This window comes from Polyodon spathula, chromosome 32, assembly GCF_017654505.1.
Source record: "Polyodon spathula isolate WHYD16114869_AA chromosome 32, ASM1765450v1, whole genome shotgun sequence".
Taxonomy (NCBI): domain Eukaryota; kingdom Metazoa; phylum Chordata; class Actinopteri; order Acipenseriformes; family Polyodontidae; genus Polyodon; species Polyodon spathula.
The window spans coordinates 3,244,336-3,265,085 of NC_054565.1; the positions used below are offsets into that span (position 1 = coordinate 3,244,336).

A 20,750-nucleotide genomic window follows, 5' to 3' on the forward strand; every position below is an offset into this window, starting at 1 on the left:
TACATTAACAGCAAAACCTACCAAAAATGTATATTATTTACAACATTTAATTGTTTAGCAGTATATACCGTAACGTTTCAGTATGCGTTCCAGCCAAAATTGTACAATGGAGAAGGCTAAACCCATAGTTAAAATCCAACTAATCCAGCTAACTAACATACAAAAAACAAATAACCTTTTTTTACTAAATCGCATGACTATTTCAATTTTAATTGTTACATATTACCACTGTTAATTTTAAAGATACAAATATAACAAATGCAATAATTTAAAAGTGATTAAAAAAAATAGTGAATTAATTTACTTACGCACTTGAAAGCTGCAGTAATATGACTCCTAAAAGTCTGAGATAACATTCACGTTCTTAAGAAATGGATGCAACGTCACTCAAGAAAAATAAGGACTAGTGTAGGGTGTGAGCTAACGCAGGATACTCCACGGTACGTCCAAACAGTTAAATGCATGTGGGGTGCGAAATATCATGAAATGGAATCATTCCTTCATTTGGATTTTCTAAACCTTCCTTTACAACGAAGCAAAGTTCTATTGTGTAGATTATTAATGCATGGCTCGCAAGCACTGCATCAGTGTGAAATTAAACAAAACCCTCGGCAGCTCAAAGTCTACATAACCAAAAAAACACAATAGTGCGATTCTTAGAAAGGAATTATTGCAAAATTAAATAAAATCCAAATTAACAGTAAACACCAGATTCTATTTCTGAGTCTGCTGGCTTACCAAAAAATTAAGATAGATGCCACACATGCTTCACCATCCCAGAGTACACTTTAATGTACACTATAGAAAAATGTATATCAGCTCAATTATAATCCTCACACAGACTCCAACACAAAAGTTCACTTCAGCAAGCATTTTGCTTTCTCTTAAGACAGCATTCAACAGCCTACAGTAAATCCAAGACTAAAGTTAAAAGTAAAGTCAGGACTCCACTATATCCTTGTCACTCGGGACACACAAACACCTTTTCAACATGGTAATCAGTTACCTTTGTCCACAGAATGCTTTTTAGTCCTCCTTGCAGAATTATATTGTTTTTTTATTGTTTAAAGCATGAATCAACATCTTTTTCACTCAGCATTTTATAGGGATGACAAAAGAAAATTTCCAAAAAGCTGCAAAAGTTGTCCACATACAGCAGTACTTCACAGACATACACAGGTGCAGACAATAAATCGAAGACAGAAGCCTCAGTGGCTAGGTGTTGGTGCAGACTTCTAATTTCAAGATTTGAGGCAAAAAAAAAAAAAAAAAAAAAAAAAATTAATCTGAATAGGGAGGAAAATTAATAATACTCATAGAAATTTGGACCTGAAAGGGCACATTATTTTTTTTGGCGCAGCACAACCTTTACTTCCACTGGTAAATGAAAACCAGTTCCACATACAAAATATGTACATATACACATGTACAGTGTTTTAAATGTTTTCCATCGTGACAACCAAGTCATTCATTTGTCTCAAATTCCCCATAGGGGTCAAATTGCTTGGTTGACTTAAAACAAAATTTAAATAAATTGACATTTCAAATGCATTGAATCAGGGCTATGCCTTTGCAGATGCTATAAAGCCCTTATTTAAGTCAGTAAAAAAACGGTCTCTTTTCTCTTGCAGGGCGGTTAGGAAGCTGTGGACTCTCTCCTCCCGCTCAGCAGTGTATTTCTGCAGAGCCTCCTGTCTGAGCTGTGGATCCACTGGCTTCCCTAGCCCAGTCTGTTGCAACAGATCAGCTGCACAACAACGATCTGCTTCCAGCTGCTGAAGGACCCTGGCCTCTGCGTGTTGATCTCTGGCTTTCTGAAAAAGAAATGCAAACAAAAAGAAAGCATTTACATTAGTCCCGCCCATATTAAAATACTAGTAAATACTGTGGTTTATGCATGTATAAAACACTGAAGTTTAAACCAGACCGTCAGATTACTAGACCCTTCACATGCTTAACTTCTTTCATACTGCTATTTTAAATGCAAGGTATTGTCATCAATTTGCATGCAGTTTGAAAGTTTGCAAAATATTTTACAGCAGATTTGTTTATCAACTACAACCTCATCTGAGTTATGCAACTAGTTCAACAATTCTGTAAACACACCACTTAAGCCTGTGTATCCATCCTATAGTAATGTCTGTTTATATTCCCTTTCAATTTTATTATGTGGCTGTATTATCTATTTTAGCACTATAGCATTCTAAACTGCGTATGGTGTAATACAGCAATTCACAAACTGGATTGGAAATGCGCAGATTTGCTGCAAGCAGTCCAATGCCATGTGGTTGACAGAGTACTATCTATGCATTACCTGTAGGGCTTGGTGGTTCAGTTGATATTGCAGGATAGCTTCACAGAGGTTCCAGAAAGAGTACTCTGGCCACAGGATGGACTGAAACACTAAACACGAGTAGGTGGTCTGGAGGGAGAAAATGAAAATCATTCAGCAGGAAGATCATGAGACATTGGGCATGAAACTCATGACTAAAATACTAAAATAATGATAAGGCAAGTGGAAAACCCAAAAAGGTCTAGTCAAGATCGCTCACCTGCCAGAGAAGGAAATCACTGAGTCGCACTTCCCCAGAAGTTCTGATTAGTAGATCCGGATCAGGGGAGTTGTTGGTGTAGAGACACTCATCCAGCAGAAACTCAGACACATCACTGAAACAAAGCAGCACACTCCTTAAATCAACAAGCACGTTGTTTGATAATGTATTAACACACCATAATATCTAATATGCAAACTAAGGACTATTTCAATCACAATGCAGGCTTAAACATTGTGCCAGTGTTTGGTTGTTTTTTTGACACAAACCTTGAATTCATAGGTCAAACAGCCACACTATTTCATCGGCAGTTTTAACAACAACTGGTAGCTATTTTTGACTTCAGCAGCTATTGTCAGCAATCTATTTAACCTTTGCAGACCTGTTCCAAAAAATAATCCTTTAACTTAAATAAGGAGCAGATGACACAAAATAAATAAATAAATAAAAACAATTGTCAAAAGTAGCTGTCAAATTAAACTGTAAATGTTCTGTTATGTTCTATTATTTTTTTTCCTTAAGAAATATTTCATCTAGAATTTGCTGTGCAGAGAGTTGCAGGGCAGGATACAGAACAAAGTAACCCCACTGTCCACACACTGACTGTGCGCACAACAGGAAGTACATATGAAAGACACTGAATTCAGTTCAATAGTACAGGCGATCCAACAAGTGCACCCCCCTCAGTATACCTTGGTTTGATCAGTCCTTGCTCCACGCCCCAGGCTGCCTCCTTCACTGCATTGGTTATCTCATGTCTGGAAGTGTAGGCAAAGCATACATTCAGAAAGCACCTGGGGTGGAGAGGAACACAATCAGACACAGTGCACAAGGAGTTGCTATAGGCTTGAAAGGTCATTTTTGAAAATCCAATACATATTGGCATGCATATCCCTGCTAAGGACATGCATACAAAATATTGCTGTTTGATTTGGATTAGGCACTTTGGGCTTACTTGTTGTGATGCTTGGTCGCCAGCACGGCTTGTGCAATCAGTTTCTGTATATCCAGTGGAAGGAGGGTCAAGTCTCCCAGCACTCGGATACACACCCCATGTTTCTCCAGGTCCTCTCTGGGCAGAAGAGAATGCAAAAAAAGATTCATGAATGAAGGAGGACAAGCACAAGATCATCATGTGTTGATCATGTGTCAAAACAGCCATGGGGCTTAGTCCCTCTTAGTGCGATATCAATTGTCATCGACACAATTCAAACAACTGATGTATACCTCAGAAGCCCTTTACTGTTGTTCCATTGCTGGGCGATAATGAGACCTTAAATAACACAAGAAAAGTACAACAGCCTTGTGAACTATGCAATCCGAGGTCCATTATCACAAAAATATGCTCAATGGAAAAAACAAAAGGGTCAAAAGGCGAGTGCAGACACTTAGAAACCTGATACTGAATAAAGAGATCCTGGGCAAAACAAGGTGTGTGGAATAGCACAGATCTGATCATGGTGATACAAACATTTCCTTTCTTCATATTTAATGCAGTTTATAATACAGCAGCAGTGATATGATGAAAGTCTCTTACTGTTCGTCCAGAAGCCTGCTGAATTTCTGCCTTGCCAGCTCCATCAGCCCATCTACCTCGTCTTTCGCACGCTTGAAATTCTCAATACTGAAGGCATAGACCGTGACCTCCCTGATTTCCAGATTCAAACACCAACGCAGCGTCTTCAAGATGAGAAAAGAGAAACACTGTTTTAATAACCATCAGGTGCAACAGGTTTCTTTAACTTTTGTTTGCTTTTTTCGATTCAATGTTATGTACAGTTCTGTTTTGACTACTCCGTTGAGATTTTGATAGAAAGAAATACATACATATTCTAAACTGGGTTAGATTGTGACTTTTGTCAATGGCATGAGTCTAACAGCACTGCCTTTAGCTGTGAACAGGGTGGGGTTGCCAGTTTCTCCCCAGTGTTTTGTCAAGGAACCTCAACATACATCTAAATGACCTAGGGAGTGTTCTAGAGTCTGTCCTAAGCAAAGAATCCACGCTGCAATGTGTACAGAGGTTTTTTGATCCATGTTGCATTCAAACCTGGGAAAGATCGGCGACGGAAACAAGAATCCTACTGCATAGCAGCGTCACCCATTCCAGGTTTTTATACAAGCTTGATTAGCTACAATGTACAGGGAACAAGCCCTGATGAGTTCTATTAAAAACCAGGAATGAATCAAACTGCTATGCAATGGCTTATTTCCACGCTTGAAGGCTGAAGCACAAACATATTACACAACAGTACCTCTGCCAGTTTGTCAAAGCCCTGCGTGTGCCCCTGCTGTCTCTCCACGTGCAATTTCCGGGCGTATCGACGGTTCCCATCCATAATGAAGGCGACATGTTTCGGCATTGGTCCAGCCTGGAGAACAGAGGTATGATCGATGAAAACACCAGAGCTCCCCACAGCAAGCACGTGTCACAGGGATCACTGCTTTTAAAGCTGAAGTTTTTTTTTTTTTTTTTGTCTAGAGTTTCCTTCATCAGGTGAAATATTGTGAAAAGATTTACATATATGAACACAAATAACACTCCTACCCGATGAATGGACCCTAACCTTTAAATAGATTTTTGGTGCAGTTACTGCGGTGTAGTACCAAAAAAAAATTATTATTATTATTATTATTTTGACACCAAATGCTTGTAGAGTTGCAACCTTGTTTCAATCAGCTTTAGCCTGCACTGTATCAGTCTCAAACAGGCTTCACTGTGTACATCACAAACACCCTCGCTTTCTTCTTGGTAGAAGCGCACTTCCACAATGTGTACAGAAAACATGTCAGCCTTTTTTTAAGCAGCTTTACAGTATTATACATATAACATGGCCAGCCTAAAGCAAAAGCCAGGATATTGGATGACTGAAGTTTCATTGGTCTGAAGTTTCTTTTACTTCAATGCAAGGAAACACAAACTAGCGACATGAAACAACTTAGTTAAGAGTTGAAACTCTTCAAAAAAGAACTTGGTATTAATTTCAGGACACCAAAAACAGCCTGGGCATTGTATTATTATTATTATTTTATTTATTTATTTATTATTGTTTGTTCAAGTTCACTTGGCCACCTGGGATGAAGAAGCTGTTACAAAACAAGAATCAGACAGGGATTAAAAGGTAGTTTTGCACAACAGGGTTTATTGGAGCATTTAAAAAAACTGAGGAATAACCCTAAATTGCATTCCATCCCAGGTGATCTCCCCTAAAAATAGGATGGACGATGTCATGCAGGGATGACTTTAAATGTGCCCATATATGTTAAAAAAATCATTCTCCTAATATCAGACAGAATTACCTTTAAAATATTTGCAGAAAGTCGCTCAATGAGAGTCAGCTCCCCTTTGTGAATCCAGGACATTCTCTGTGTTGTTGGTGTCTACAGCAGAAATATAACGGGTTTAATACCTTGCCCAACAGTTTGCACGCGTATGTGTAACAAATTTACAGCATCTGCTTCTTTTAAAACAGAAAACCCCATAACCCAAAGTAAACCCTGGGAACTCTAAATCAATAAGGGCATTTCCACATTGCTTTGTGAATGGGTAACTTGGCGATTGAAGATTTGTGTATCTGAAAGCGCTACACTACAGTAAGAACTCGATACTTGATGATTCCCAACACACGTCACCTGGTTCAGTTTCGTCTTTGATTGTTCAGTGGAAGACATTAAACCCCCATCCTCTTCCTCTTTTAATTCGTTTCACGTGTGACTCAATTACAGTATATATTCTGACATCCAACAGATTCTAGAGGCTGTACTAAATTAATACATATTCTGCACCGCGGGTCTGAATTTGTGCTTTGTTTTCAATAAAGCAGTCTGTGTTTTTGAAGAAATACAGAAATTATTTGTAGAAATTATCTACAACCGTGTGTTTATGGCGGAATAGTTTTGGGGTTCATTTTGTTTAAAAGCCGGATATCGTAACACTTTCTTGAACACACACCATTTTTATTATCACGTCTAACATTAATTCTAATTTGACTTTTAAAAAGGTAGATAGCAGTTATAATCTATTTTAACTGCTGCACTGTCACTTTAAATTTAGAGCTCATTCATGCAATATCGGTACCGTTTTTATGTTGTTGTCGAAACAGTCTGGCACATTAGTCCGGCATTTAAAAGCTATCTCAATCACATACTTCTTACATGTATTCCCAAATCTACAGCATTCCCAACAACAGCAATTCCAACTCACATCGCTTACCTTAATGATGACGTCCTCTTCCGCATTCAGCGCCCTGTGCACCGTAATTTGACCTCACTGTGTTTGACGTACTCAAAAACCCATTTGACGTAGGTCGCACTACGGTAGCCATTTTAGTAGAGGCATGGTGGCTTCATTCGCGCAGCATAAGTTAAACTGGAAGGTTGAGGAGTTCCTGTGGAAATGGGGATAAACACTAGAGGGCACTAGCGAACAGATTGTTAAAAACCTGATTTTTGCTTACCTAAACAGTACTATGGCACATACAGGAGAAACCAAATCGTTTAAGCAGTGGCATGATAAATTAAACTAAATGTTACATATGCAGCATTTTAGTTTTTTATGATTCACCGAACCACGATGCACAATTCAAATGGAAATTCTGATCTGACTGAGTTTGATTTGAGTCACCAAAGCCACAGTTACAGTTTACAAGGAAAATCACATTTATGGAAAACAACAACAACAACAAAACATGCTTGTTTTGTTTTTAAAGAAAGGCAGTTATTTATTCAGGGATAGTCAATATATTTACAAGCAACCAGTCGGAGTATGGTAAAACACAATTGGCTTCTAATGAGCTTTATTGTGTATAGAATATACAGGACTGGATTCTAGCTTCACTGTAGCTCAGGATAAACTCACAATGCCATAGATTACTTTTTTTTTTTACAGACTGGTTTTGAATGTTGAGGCCTCCAGAAGTAAAATGATTTGTTTCCAGTGCCTGGCGCTGCAGGTGCCCCTGTCATCTAGCTGCCTGAGTCAAAAGTGTGTTTCAGGGCTTTTTTCTAAACCCGGCCAACCTCTGAAATTTTTAACATGCGTCAAAGCTCACTGGGGGATTTGGGGATCATACTGCGACTGCGTTATCCCACTGTGCCACCTGTGCTCTACTGGGCACTGCTGCTGCTATTTGTTTTTTTTTCAAGGGAATCTATCAGGGCTGATGCTGTGGTTCTCATCACCTGTTACATTCTCAAAGCCCAAACTGTTTTGACTTGATATTGTCCTTCAGAATATTGATTTAGTCTTAGCTAGAGCATTATCACGCCCATCTGATTAAAACCCAGGTGGTGCCAACCAATGTCACAAGACTGGAACCTGTAATTCCATCATATCTATAACCAAGAACTGGCACAGCAGACTGTACACAAACCCTCCCTCCAATCTGTACTGGGACAGCACTAGGATACAGGGTGTCTAATACCGGAGGAAGAGTTGTTGTATTTTACAGTACCAGCAGTGTCCCAACCTATATATTTTTTATTGGCTGTTTGGCTCAGTATAACATAATATGTCAGTAGCTGTGGATGTGCTGCCAACTCATATTGTACTGCATACAGGGAATACACGCACCTGTTTAGTGTGTTTTCACGTCAGGCATGATTACAAAAAAAGATTATTTGATTAATGTGTTTATTCCAGTTGATTATTAATTACAAATAGACGTTCCTCTGGCTATATAAACCGGAACATCCATTAGCTTTTCAATGCAGTTACATCACTTAACTGGTAAGTGGGACTCTACTAAAAGATTTAGAAATGTAGTATATATATATATATATATATATATATATATATATATATATATATATATATATATATATATATATATGTGTGTGTGTGTGTGTGTGTGTGTGTGTGTGTGTGTGTGTGTGTGTGTGTGTGTGTGATTTGTATCTGTGCTTTACCATGATTTCACCAGGCTTGCACTATATCCATTTCTCTGTTTTTATCATATTTACCACCTTTATGAGGGTCGTGCCTAAATACCTGTCTATACGTTTATTTTTACATCTTATGATGGAGTGTTTAAAATATTATAGAACATCAGAGAGTAACTGAATGAAACGTGAATAAAATACCTCAAATGAAGGTGTTTGTAAAGGTTTTTGTGCTATTTACAGTATTTTACTCTGAAAATATAAACCAATTCTATAATTTTGTTAAGTACATGCAACACAACTGCAGTGTAGGCAATGAGGTAAAGTCTCTGTATTTAACAATGTCCGATTGTTCTTCTGTTAAAATATTGATCCCAAAGACACTAGAGTCTCAATTAATCTAATAAGGGATCTGCATGTTCATTGGGACTTTTTCGTGATAAACGTGTCAGTGTTATTGTACAAACAGGTCCACATTAATATAAACTCTATTTATGTATTGTTGATGACACTGTTAATTATCTTTGATTCCGTCATTTTGGACATTACATTATTTTTTGGTTTTTCATTTTTTAGGCTTAAAAAAAAATCAGTTCTAATCCACATTACCTAAAAAAAAATAATGTTGGAGATGAGAAACTTAATCATTCTCCTTCTAATACCTTGCATCAGTGCGTCTGGTACAGGTAAGTCTGCCTACAAATATTATTTAAATACTAATTTCAGCTTACATTAAATGCATACTAATGTATTCTAAAATCAACTCTTTGTTGTTTTAGTGCTGTTGCAAATTCCTCATATTTTCTGAAGATTTTATTTTAAGCTTTAAATGATATTAGTTTTTTCACCTTTGTCAAGATGATAGTTACCATTCTTCTGAATGATTCTGAGTTTTCGCTCTGTTGTGTTTTTCTGTGGCGGAGTATCCAGCACCTTTGAATATATTTGTTTATTATTATTAGTTATTGTTATGATTTATGTATATATGACGGCGAAAAAAACAGTGTTTATTTGTGTTTTATTATTGTGTGGCAGGACGCGCAAGGTGCAGTCCGCCATGTTATTGGTTATATTTTAAATACGTGACTGATCAGCTACTAAGTATATAATTAGCTGACAGTCACGCAGCTTCACCAAACGATATTTGTTATTGTTTATTTGTTTGGCCAACGTGACTTTTGCTTTGTTTAAATCTTATTTAAATCTTTAATAAAAGCACTGAGCGCCGCAGCGTCTCATTTTTGCCCCGCCATAGCTTGTTTTGGTTTGTGTTTCTGGTCTGAGGTCACCCTGCAGCCATCCTATTCACAAGAATCCCCTGGTGTTCTGTCTTGGTAGGAACGTTCACCAGTTGTTCCGATTGCCCTGAAAACACAGTCTGCCGGCCGTCTTCCCGATCAGCAGAGTGCATCTGCGCAGAGGGATTTGTGGGAGACAGCATTTCCTGCTACAACTCAACTGCGTGCAATGAAGCCATGGACTGCTGTCGTCGGGGCTTCCAGTGGTCCAGGGACTTGGGCTGCACCGATATCGATGAATGTGCATTGGACAGTGACCTCAACACCTGCCAGCCCCAGTCTAGTTGTGAAAACACAATTGGATCCTTCCACTGTCTGCTAGATCAAGTTAATCAACCTGGGCCTCGCTCTGTGTCATTCAGCTGTTTAAATCAGCCCTGTCCATCAGGCCAGGACTGTATTACAGCTGGTGTTAGTCAGCACTGTGATGATCCATGCAAAAACTACACTGTACTGGATGAACCATGGCGTTCCACTAATTTTACATTATCTTCTTCTCTAAATGCAAAATGTGACAGTAATCTAAATGGGTGGTATCGTTTTTTTGGGAAGGGCAGTGTAAGAATGCCAGAAACATGTGTTCCTATGTACAGCTGTGGGGCTCACGCCCCAATGTGGATCAATGGGAAACACCCTCTGGAGAACGATGGAATAGTTAGTCGCCAGTCCTGCGGTCACTGGGAGTCAAACTGCTGTAATTTTAAAACCACAGTTCATATCAAAGCATGTCCAGGCAACTACTACGTTTACAAATTTCAAAGCACTCCTGCCTGCCAACTAGTTTACTGCGCAGGTACAGTATTTGATATTGCTAATATAACGCACTGCTTGTGAAAGTAAAGTAAGGTTTTACGCAACATTTTCTGTTCATCATTTTAGATTTTAATACCACTCTGTGCTCGGAAAGCTGTTCTAAAGAAGAAGAATGCGTTATCAGCGATGGCGTTAACTGGAAATGTGTATGTCAAAAGAATCTGAACTACAGCACTGGTGAGTCTTAATGCCGTCTGTGCAGTGCTGTTCCAGATGTGTTATCGCGATAGGATGAAGAAACATCACATTTGATCAATTCTGACCTGCATTAAATACAATATACATTCTTTTCACAGAAATGTCGAGCCTGACACCAAAACTTGTGTGTGGGTCTAAGCTAATACAGACTGGGCTGAGTAAGTGCCACATGGAGTCAGTAGGCCTAAACAGCTCATCTGTACACCTACTAAACAGCAGCTGCCAAGGCTTCGAAGACAGGAACGAAAACGTAACCATGGTGATGGCTGTGACGGGTCGTAGGGAAGGAGAATGTGGCACCACCATATCAGTGAGTTTGGATGCAACCCGTTGTGTACACGCACACATTGTTTGCATTCCTATATTTGTGGGGACTTCTCATTGACTCACTATATTTTTAATTACTTTTTTTTTTTAAGGCATGCTTAGTTCTTAAAAAGGTGTTTTACAAAGTGGGGACGTCAATTTTTGTCTGGCACATTGATAGTAATACCTGTCCACGCACACACAAGCATTCACTGATGTCCTCTCCTCTTTAACAGTCAAACGGGAGTCACGTGACTTACACAAACACCCTTCATGCTGCACATACTGTGGTTGGAAATGTGATTTTCAACCCGAAAGCTGATGTCCAGTTTGCCTGTTCGTACCCACTGGATATGCAGACAAGCCTTCATATTGCTATTAACCCCATTGTAAGGTAAAGCTGTTTGGCGACTCTTTAGATTAACCAAGTCATTTTTGCATTTTTTCCTCAGTCCTAAGAATAACCTTATCAGGGCTCAGCCTGATGCCTTAAGCCAAGGGGACACTAATCTACATGTAGCTAAAAAATGTAGAATCAAATCTGTTGTTTCTACATTGTTGCTTCAAATTTCAGGGGACACCATTCTACAGTATGGAGAAACTAGATGTAATGTTGAAGACAACACAGAGAAGACAATACATAGATGATTGTCCTATCGAAAAGTTTATTCATGATATGCAAACAGAGTAGACGTCTAGTAGCAGGTATTATGTTTTAAAATGAAAATGTTTGATTTTCTTTCAGAAATTTCCATTTGAGCCCTGTATAATGAAAGTGCATGAAAGGAAAGTTTTTTTTTTTTTTTTCGCAACACTCACTTTTGCATCGAACATATCTTTTTAATTTTTTATAAATAGAGCTGATTGTATCTTTTAAGAATAATTCTCCTCATTTAAAGCGCTTTGTGATGGTGTTCCACTATGAAAGGTGCTTTATAAAATAAAGATTGATTGATTGATTGATTGATTGATTGATTGATTGATTTAAAACGATGACTAACAAGCCGTTGTTCTGTCCGCAGTACTCTGAAAATAGCCATTACAGGATTGGGGATTTCCACCGCCAAGATGTCTCTTTACCAAACCCCAAACTACACCAAGCCCTACACTTCTGAGAAAGTCAGTCTGCCTATTGAGTCCACTCTGTACGTGGGTGTCTTTGTGGAGGACATTGAGGGTGACAGATTTGCTGTGGTTTTGGAGAGCTGCTATGCAACTCCTTCTCCAGATCCTTCTGACCCTGTTCAATTCTTCATGATTCAAAACAGGTCAGTCTCCTTACTCCTCCCAAACCTGCTCTTATAGCCAAACTATCGGTGCTCCTGATTAATGGACTGGAGGAAAACATCAGTCACCCAGAGGAAACCCCAGCAGAGCCTGCAGCAAACCAGCAATGGCAACACTGGAGCCTGATCTGGTAGCACAGTGGTTCACACTGGTGGTGTATGATCTGCAATAGAATACCAAATAATGGTTAAGCCATTGGAATGCCATTGTGACATCAAATTATATATGGAAATGGAGAGCTACTGTGGCTGCTAGTTTTCGTTTCAACCAATCTCTCGGTTACTTAATTTAACTAATTATTGTCTTAATTAGTCAAGATTAACAGGTGTTCCAGATCTTTAGCCACTGATGATGTAAAGACACCTATAAAACCTGCTGGATAGGGGCTCTGCAGGACCAGGGTTAGAGACGCCTGCTCTTGAAGTAAGAGCCAGCGCCACCTAGTGTTCTGCCACTTTGGATCAAGTTTCTTTTTGCCTTGCTGGAAATATACTGCTGTGCACTAGATGGTGCTGGCGCTTACTAATATAAAGAGACTTTGGTTGATCTATCCTACACTGCACATATCTGTAGCAGACAATTAAACTGAAGTGCAGCTCCTGCAGCAAACAGCTTCTAGTCGATGTAGGAAATACAGATGTGGTATTTCTTGAATGCACTGGGTAGCTGAAAACTTTGACCTGGCTTTTTTGTTTTTCAGATGTCCAAACAAGCGAGGCTTCGTTACTGTACAAGAAAACGGAATGTCTCTTCACGGCGCTTTTTCAGTCGAGCTGTTTAAATTTGTGGGGAACTATGACAGTGTGTATCTGCACTGTGGAGTGCAAGTGTGTGACAAGACTGCTGAATCCTGCACTCCGGTGAGCAAAAGACTTTATGAAAACACTCTCCATTGCCTCCTACCTTAATAAATTAACAGACAGGCTTTGTTTCTGTATCCAAGACTGCACAAACTGCTGATGTTTATCCTTCTCCTGCATGAATTTATAAAAGCAAAACAAAAACATGTTTTATAAATATATATATATATATATATATATATATATATATATATATATATATATATATATATATATATATATATATATATATATCCCTTTATGACGGTGCCATCTGCCGGTGCATATCGGAGCGGGAGATTTATGTCTAGGAAAAATGTCAGGACGGGTCGTGTTCTTAGTAGTCGTAAACAGTCGGAAGTATCCACATGAACAGGTACCTGGATAGTGTACAGTCTGCAGCATACTGTATGTCTGATGCCTGTGACCTGATGAAGCACACAGCATTGTCAAGTGAAGCTTGCTTTAATTAAAGGGTCTCACACAGGTCATATTTATCTTACCCGAATTCTGCTCCCCTGCACTGCACTCTATTATTTTGTTTTTCTTGCAGGGTGTCGGCTGCCTCCAGTGGATTCCTCTGCCAGCACAGGTACACTCCTGGAGGCTTGTCTGTATTGCTTTGATATCACTTCGATATTAGCACCCCCTCTGTATGTCTTTCCCATTACGAAATGCACACCATATTTTGTTTACTGAGGATTGAGTATATAAATACATTCTTAAATCTGTATCAAAATCTCAACAGAAAAAATGTATACAAAGCAAAAACATTTGAAAAATCTGCCATAACACCGTCAATCACCCTGGGCAACCAGGTCAGCAATAGTCACATGACTATTCCTCACCTATTTCTGCCTTTAATTACTTGGGTATTTTATAGAATACTTGTCAGGGAAGAGAAAGCGTTCTCTCATAATGACTCATGCAAGGGACAGCTTATTTATATGAAAGTGTGTGCTACATATTGTGGGTGATTTTAATTTTGTTATCCAAACCAACACCCATACTCTTAGTTTATATTGTATGAGCAGTAAGGCCCGTTTGTGATTACTAATCTGTTTGTTAAAACTCTTTTCAGGACTTGCAGGAGCTTGGATGATCATCAGCGGCCTCATTCCTGCCGTTCTTCTGCATCTGTTTTGAGACACAGTCATTTTTGTGAATGATGAAATCATAAATGATTAATTTTCAAATAAGAACACGTAGCTTTTTTTATTTAATATCAAATGACTAGATATCTAAATATTTTGTTTAAATGTGTAATATGATGACATATGACAGTGGAGCCCTGTTTACTTGTGTACTGCTATTTTGCAATTCCTGTAGTTAGGTTTAAAAGCGTAATTCATGGCCCTGGAGCAAGGGGGCAGTCTTCTACCAACAAACACACTTTGCAGTGAAAAGGTGGCAGTGGGTTTCGTTTAAAGCTGTCATCTATAACTTCTGAATGTTACGAGTCCAAAACAATTTCACAGCTACTGAAACATTTTCTTCTGCTTTTGTGATGATCGCTCAATTTTTCACTTGTCTTTTTCCAATCTGAAAAGCTTTTGGTACGAAATGTTTCGTCTGCCACCAAGTACCATATTGATTGGCCAACAGTGCTAGCATTCATTCCAACAAAGGCTCACTATTTAATAAGGTAGCTACATATAAACGGCGTTTTTTTTTTACGCAATCATTACAACACTCTGGGAGTAAAACCACTAGGTGGGGTCTGGCTAGGGAGCGTACAAAACACTTAAATGAATCCCTAAAAAAAATCGCCATCTCTTTGGTTACACAAACTGTTTTGCTGCTGTTGGAAAATGAATGCAGACCTAACCCTAATACTACTGCCTTGAAATCAAAATTCAACGACACAAATATATCAATTAAATCACGCTACACCACCGTCTTCGTAACTGGCACACTGTTGGCAACATCTGTAGAAATGCACACCATGTTGTCCAAAGTGTCAACCAGTCCTGGTTTTCTTGGTTCTGCGTGGCTCTTTAAAGCATGATAGATTTGCGCTGGTGTTTCTCTATCTCTGTGGTGTCGGTGGCTTGCTGTTGATGCAGCTTCATTCCACCTATGTTTCGATGTTGAAGGCCAGAGGTTGTGAGATGGACAGAGAAGCAGGTCTATGTGGCTTCTTTTTAACAGACTGCTCTTTGATGCTTGGGCCATCTAGGATCGCACTAACAAGAGCCAGCAAAGACACAGGTACAGATTGCTTCCGACAGTCTGCAGGAAGTTGAAAGACTTGAAGCTTGAAAACATCTCTACAGGTAATTTTGCCTGCGCCTTACAAGATGAAGTGCCTCTGAGTCATAGTCTTGCTCACAAGTTATCTTACTGCATCTCTAATGTCGCAGTCAAATAATAGCAGGACAACCCTGCCTTGATTGTGAGCTTCTCAGATCTGAAAACTCTGCTAGTATTTGGTTATTCAGTCTTGTAGTGTGCATGTGTCCTGCCTTGACACCAAGCTCATGCAGCCTGGGTAAGCAGGGTTTACCCAGATCTACACATTGAACACAGGAGCACATTCCCTGGAATCACGAAACACTTCTATAAAACACTTGTGTTCAACTAACTCGGCAAAGGCTCATTTTGTCCCATGCGGCATTGTTGTCACTCAATGTAGCTTCATCTAACTGATCTATCGTCACAGTCACGGCACTGCATTGAGCTCGTGGAACTGGAGATAATTTCAGCTGCACTCTTGTTCCCAGCACCTGTGTCCTTTCACTTGGACTTCGCAGGGCATTGCCTGTGTTTTATTTTGGCAAAGGACACTTAATAGCAATTTCCAGTCAACAGTTGTGCATTACGTCTGCTGAGAGGTGCTTGGCTTAGTGTGATCTACAAGCTCTGACATGTCCCCAAACTAGTTCAGCCACAAGCACTACAGATAAGTACCGCTACCACACATCTGCACAGAAAAATAAAACAAAAGCAGTGATTAAAGCTAGCTGTAAAAACTTCATTTAGGTGGAGATTTATGCCTGAAAAACTCAACATGCATATCACCGTTGATGCATATGTGCAGTGCCACTGCAATCCTAAACCACATACATGCTACTAAAGGGTTAATAGTAAGGCTCAAGGGTTATTGTACACAATTTCATTTATATCAGGATTGTAGGTCGGGTGTCAAGTGTTCTTTTCAGCTCATACTTACGTGATGCTTTCAGATTATAGATCAAATGTCTTGTACAGAATTGTACACAAACACCACGATAAGCACCTGTTGTATCTACTTAGAGACTAATTTATCACCATCAAGTGACAGGAATAACATTATCCAACTTTAAATTATCTACAGCAAGCAACCTGTTTAATTAAAAAGGCTGATTCAATTGTATATGTCACATATTCTGGAATATTTTCGCCAAAAACACCAAAAAAGTTTGTAACCAACTATATTAAATGGATGATGCGGTGAAAGGTGATGATTAAAATGTTGCATAATACCTTTTTAAAATCACATTTACAAAAGAACGTACATTAAAGCATGCCGTTACATCTTCCTTTGAAGTATTAACTGCACACCTGATACACCGATGAATTAAATATAAACAGGACTGTTGAGAATCAGCGACTAGGTAGAATCATGTTCCCACTTTGCTGTGTCCTGCTTTCCTTAGCAACAGTGGTCATGACAACAGGACAAGTAGCTGGAGGGAGGCAAAGGTTTCCTGCGCCATGAAATAAGGCTGCCATCTTTTCCATTGGATAAAACCGGACTGGAACATAGGTCTAGTTTTGCTCGTTTTAATCCTATGTTTGCATTAAAATATAGTAAAACTGTTCATGTCCTGAACTAAGGGCTCTCACCTGTGAATAGCACAAGCGGTTTATACAAGCGCAGAGTCAAACACGACCTCTGGAGGTGTAAGTGTGTTTAAGAGGTAGATAGAAATACTAAAAAGAAACTTAATGCATTCAATGGGAAGCATTCCGACTAGAAGTCTTGGACAATCAGGAGAAACTCTTTGAGCATGTGACTTATCGATTGTCTTGGCCAATCAGGAGAAACTCTTTGAGCAGGTGACTTATTGATTATGTGACTATGCAAGGCAACAACTTCCATAAGATAGCATGGTCTGAGCAGCTGCTAAAATAAATCATTTTGTTGATCTGTACACTGTGATAAGAAAAGAATACCATATTGCGACTGTGTGTTTGAATATAATGTGTAACTTGGGCAGAAGTTAGCTGATACACTAGCTTGAGATGGGGTTGAATTACTCAACAGATAGGGCTCACTCTCATCCCATTACCTTTTAAAGGGGCTAGTCGTTAGCTGAAGGATGCAATCTCTGAGTAATTAATACACTGGCACACCAGCTGTATGCAAATGATGAGTGCAGACTGTACTTGCTTTGATGTCTGAAAAGATACATATTCATGATTAAATTACACACACACACACACACACACACACACACACACACACACAATTAAAAAAATGTAGTGTAAACATGAAACAAGAAAAATATTATACTCAGGGACTGGGAATCAGCCTTAGAATATGTTTCAAATGTAAATGAGTTCTGATGAATGTGTTTTATATGAATAATGTGCAATTTAGTTCATTATAATACAGGTCATTTGCTATAGGAACTAAAAGGCTTTGTAAATTGTGTAATAAAGCTTTGCGGTATCCATTGGATACAAATGAACTAGGATTAGAACTCTAGTCCTTTATTGTGCTATTGCTGCTATTTTGTTTAGTCTTAATTATTTATTGAACAGAAAACGATTAGCGCTACTCTTGTTAGCGTCAATGATCTTGTCTCTGATGGTCATCGAGTCAGAAGGATCAACACCACTGCTGCCGAGATGTTTGGTTCCTCTCTCTTCCTGGAGACAGTGAATTTATCCCTGAAGACCAGGGTTATGGCTTTATTTTCTGAAGACTGAGAAAAAAAGAAAGTGTGTGAGAGAAAAATAACTAACTGGAAAGAAAATCACAATGAATGGGAGTAAAAACATGATTAAGCAGCTTTTATTTTTAGCCAGTAATTGAGCATTTTACATTGAACTGCTGTACCGCCCTAAATGGGTCCCTTGCCTTGCACTGGAACTGACTATTTAGCTAAATAATAGTGAATTGCAGTGCTGAAGAGCTGATAGTTGGGGTATATGTGGTATTACTTGAATGTATATGTGAGTGTGAGTAACTAAAGCAGGCAGGTGTGTACCCTTGAGATCTGAGGGTCACGTGGGGAGATGTTTGCTGTTTTGAAGGAAATATTCCTCCTTTCATATCAAACGGCAGCATTTGGTTAATCATATCAAAATACAAATGTTCTTTTGAATTTGGATTTGGGGGCCTGGGTATGAGTAAGCACTTAGGCCCCTTTCGTTTTGCAGTATTTGTAGACCACAAACCATCTCTGACAGTTTGTAGGGCTAAAGGCTTAACTTTTTTCTAATAATGTCAAAAGACAAGAAAATAACAAACTGCGCTATTGCACAAGGAAGACAAAAGCTGCCCTTGACGCTAGGTTTTATGGGTAAAGAGCCTCTACTTGAAGTTCTGCTCCATGATTGGTTGTTTCTGAACTAGCTAGTTGTCTAAAGGTCCTGCTGAAAAAACAAGGAGGAAATTTAAAGCAGTCTATACAGAATCAGTTCTTACATGATATTATATGTATACTGTATATAAATGCAAATATAAAACTACAACATATTGTTTACCAATGAATTAGTTTAGTTATTCTTTTGTGCACTTTGCATCATAAAATAGCAAATCAGATAATATTTCAGAGGAATTATCTATAAAACTAATGTTTTTCTCAAATGATATACAAGCCAACTAACCAGTATATGTGTATGGCAAAATAAGTTAATTTAACCATACAAACATATTTATTCAATGTTGTCAGCGTGTATAAACCACCTTTAATCACAGGTGAGAATCTTTAATTCAGTACAGGTGACCATGTGCAGGCTTTCGTATATGTCACTGTTAACATTAGATAAGGTTTAAGACTAGCAAAATTAGACTCACGTTCCAGCCCAGTTTAACCAATGGAAATGGTGGCAGCCCTATTTCATGACACAGTAACCCTAATTGTGCCTCCCTGCAGCTACTTCACTCCTCTGTCCTGTTGTCATGACCACTGTTGCTAAGGAAAGTGAAAACATGATTCTACCAAACCAGGGATTCTCAGCAGTCCTGTTTCTGTTGAATTTATCAACATATATGTCAAGTGTGCAGTTAATACTTCAAAAGGAAGATGCAACAGCATGTTTTATGTCAATTATTTTGTAAATGTAACTTTAAAAATGTATTTATGCAACGCATGCATTTTTAAAGACTGTGTTTTTTAATAGCCAACATTCATTTCAATTTATCATCCTGCTGGATGTTTTTTCAAATTTTTCCAAACATTATTCTTGTGTTTGTGCAGGCCTATTAATTGTGAATAGATTCAGCTCGATATGTTAATGTTGTTATTTCTAAACTGACAGGCAATTAATAACAGTAAAAAATAACTCATAGAACAATTCAGTAAAGAAAAAAAAAAGAAATACACTTTATTATTTGGATAAAAATGTCAATGAAAATATCTTTAAAACGAATACAAAACAAGCACAATTTGCTTCTAGAAAACTATTTTACAAATGTTGAAAGCACACAAACATAAAGACAAGATGACAAGATATTACTGGGTTATTATTGAGCCACCAAAATGACAATATGATCATTTCCTTCACTCTATAGGGCTCATGATACAGATCAATGCAGGAAAACACCATTGCAGATACTGTCCTGTAACTGGCTTGGTGTTAATGATCTCACCTACACACATCTCTCTCTCTCTCTCTCTCTCTCTTCCATCTCTCTCTCTCTCTCTCTCTCCATCTCTCTCTCTCTCTCTCTCTCTCTCTCTCTCTCTCTCTCTCTCTCTCTCTCCATCTCTCTCTCTCTCTCTCTCTCTCTCTCTCTCTCTCTCTCTCTCTCTCTCTCTCTCTCTCTCTCTCTCTCTCTCTCTCTCTCTCTCTCTCTCTCTCTCTCTCTCTCTCTCTCTCTCTCTCTCTCTCTCTCTCTCTCTCTCTCTCTCTCTCTCTCTCTCTCTCTCTCTCTCTCTCTCTCTCTCTCTCTCTCTCTCTCTCTCTCTCTCTCTCTCTCTCTCTCTCTCTCTCTCTCTCTCTCTCTCTCTCTCTCTCTCTCTGTGTATCTCGCTGGCTAGCTATAGGTCTTCCGAGCTCAGCTCAATCTTTTTAAACACCTGACACAGTGTAATTGTAACTGTGGACTGCATAGCCTGGAGGCTATTAAACTAGACACCTCCTGACAGCAGGCATCTAAATAGAACGCATGTCTCTTTTATTCGAGGCGGTGGACAATAGACTGGATTGCATTGTATTTTTCATGAAGCATTAGGAGCCTTGAGATGTATGGCATCTATTCAGAAGCAGGGACTGAAAACTGAATTGCCTTTGCTTGTGGATATTTTATTCAGTGACTTTTTTGTGATATCAGGTCTGATTACCAGAGCGGTATCAATTTTATTACCATTTTATCTACTCAGAAGTCTGAATAGCACAAGTTTATAATTTCAGCAACCCGA

The 20,750-nt window shown here is 38.7% G+C and overlaps 2 protein-coding genes across 8 annotated transcripts; one reads left to right on the forward strand and one right to left on the reverse strand.

The window, feature by feature from the left end:
• Positions 1–767: 767 nt before the first annotated feature.
• On the reverse strand, positions 768–6,854 carry dhdds (dehydrodolichyl diphosphate synthase). 7 transcript variants are annotated; one of them, XM_041233824.1, is made up of 9 exons: positions 6,766–6,854; positions 5,853–5,933; positions 4,808–4,924; positions 4,090–4,232; positions 3,508–3,624; positions 3,245–3,346; positions 2,553–2,667; positions 2,315–2,422; positions 768–1,814 (listed from the first exon to the last, which is right to left on the reverse strand). In XM_041233824.1, exons 2-9 carry the CDS (start codon positions 5,913–5,915, stop codon positions 1,563–1,565), a joined length of 1,017 nt encoding a protein of 338 aa, XP_041089758.1. In that variant the 5' UTR covers positions 5,916–5,933; positions 6,766–6,854; the 3' UTR covers positions 768–1,562. The 7 variants fall into 7 exon arrangements, with proteins under 7 accessions (XP_041089758.1, XP_041089759.1, XP_041089760.1 ...); XM_041233825.1 differs by having other exon boundaries at positions 6,757–6,778; XM_041233826.1 differs by lacking the exon at positions 6,766–6,854 and adding an exon at positions 6,708–6,737.
• A 2,209-nt stretch (positions 6,855–9,063) lies between these two features.
• On the forward strand, positions 9,064–14,275 carry LOC121303288 (uromodulin-like). Its single transcript, XM_041233872.1, has 9 exons — positions 9,064–9,118; positions 9,771–10,523; positions 10,610–10,720; positions 10,840–11,051; positions 11,284–11,441; positions 12,070–12,315; positions 13,035–13,194; positions 13,727–13,765; positions 14,255–14,275. Exons 1-9 carry the CDS (start codon positions 9,064–9,066, stop codon positions 14,273–14,275), a joined length of 1,755 nt encoding a protein of 584 aa, XP_041089806.1.
• Positions 14,276–20,750: the final 6,475 nt, after the last annotated feature.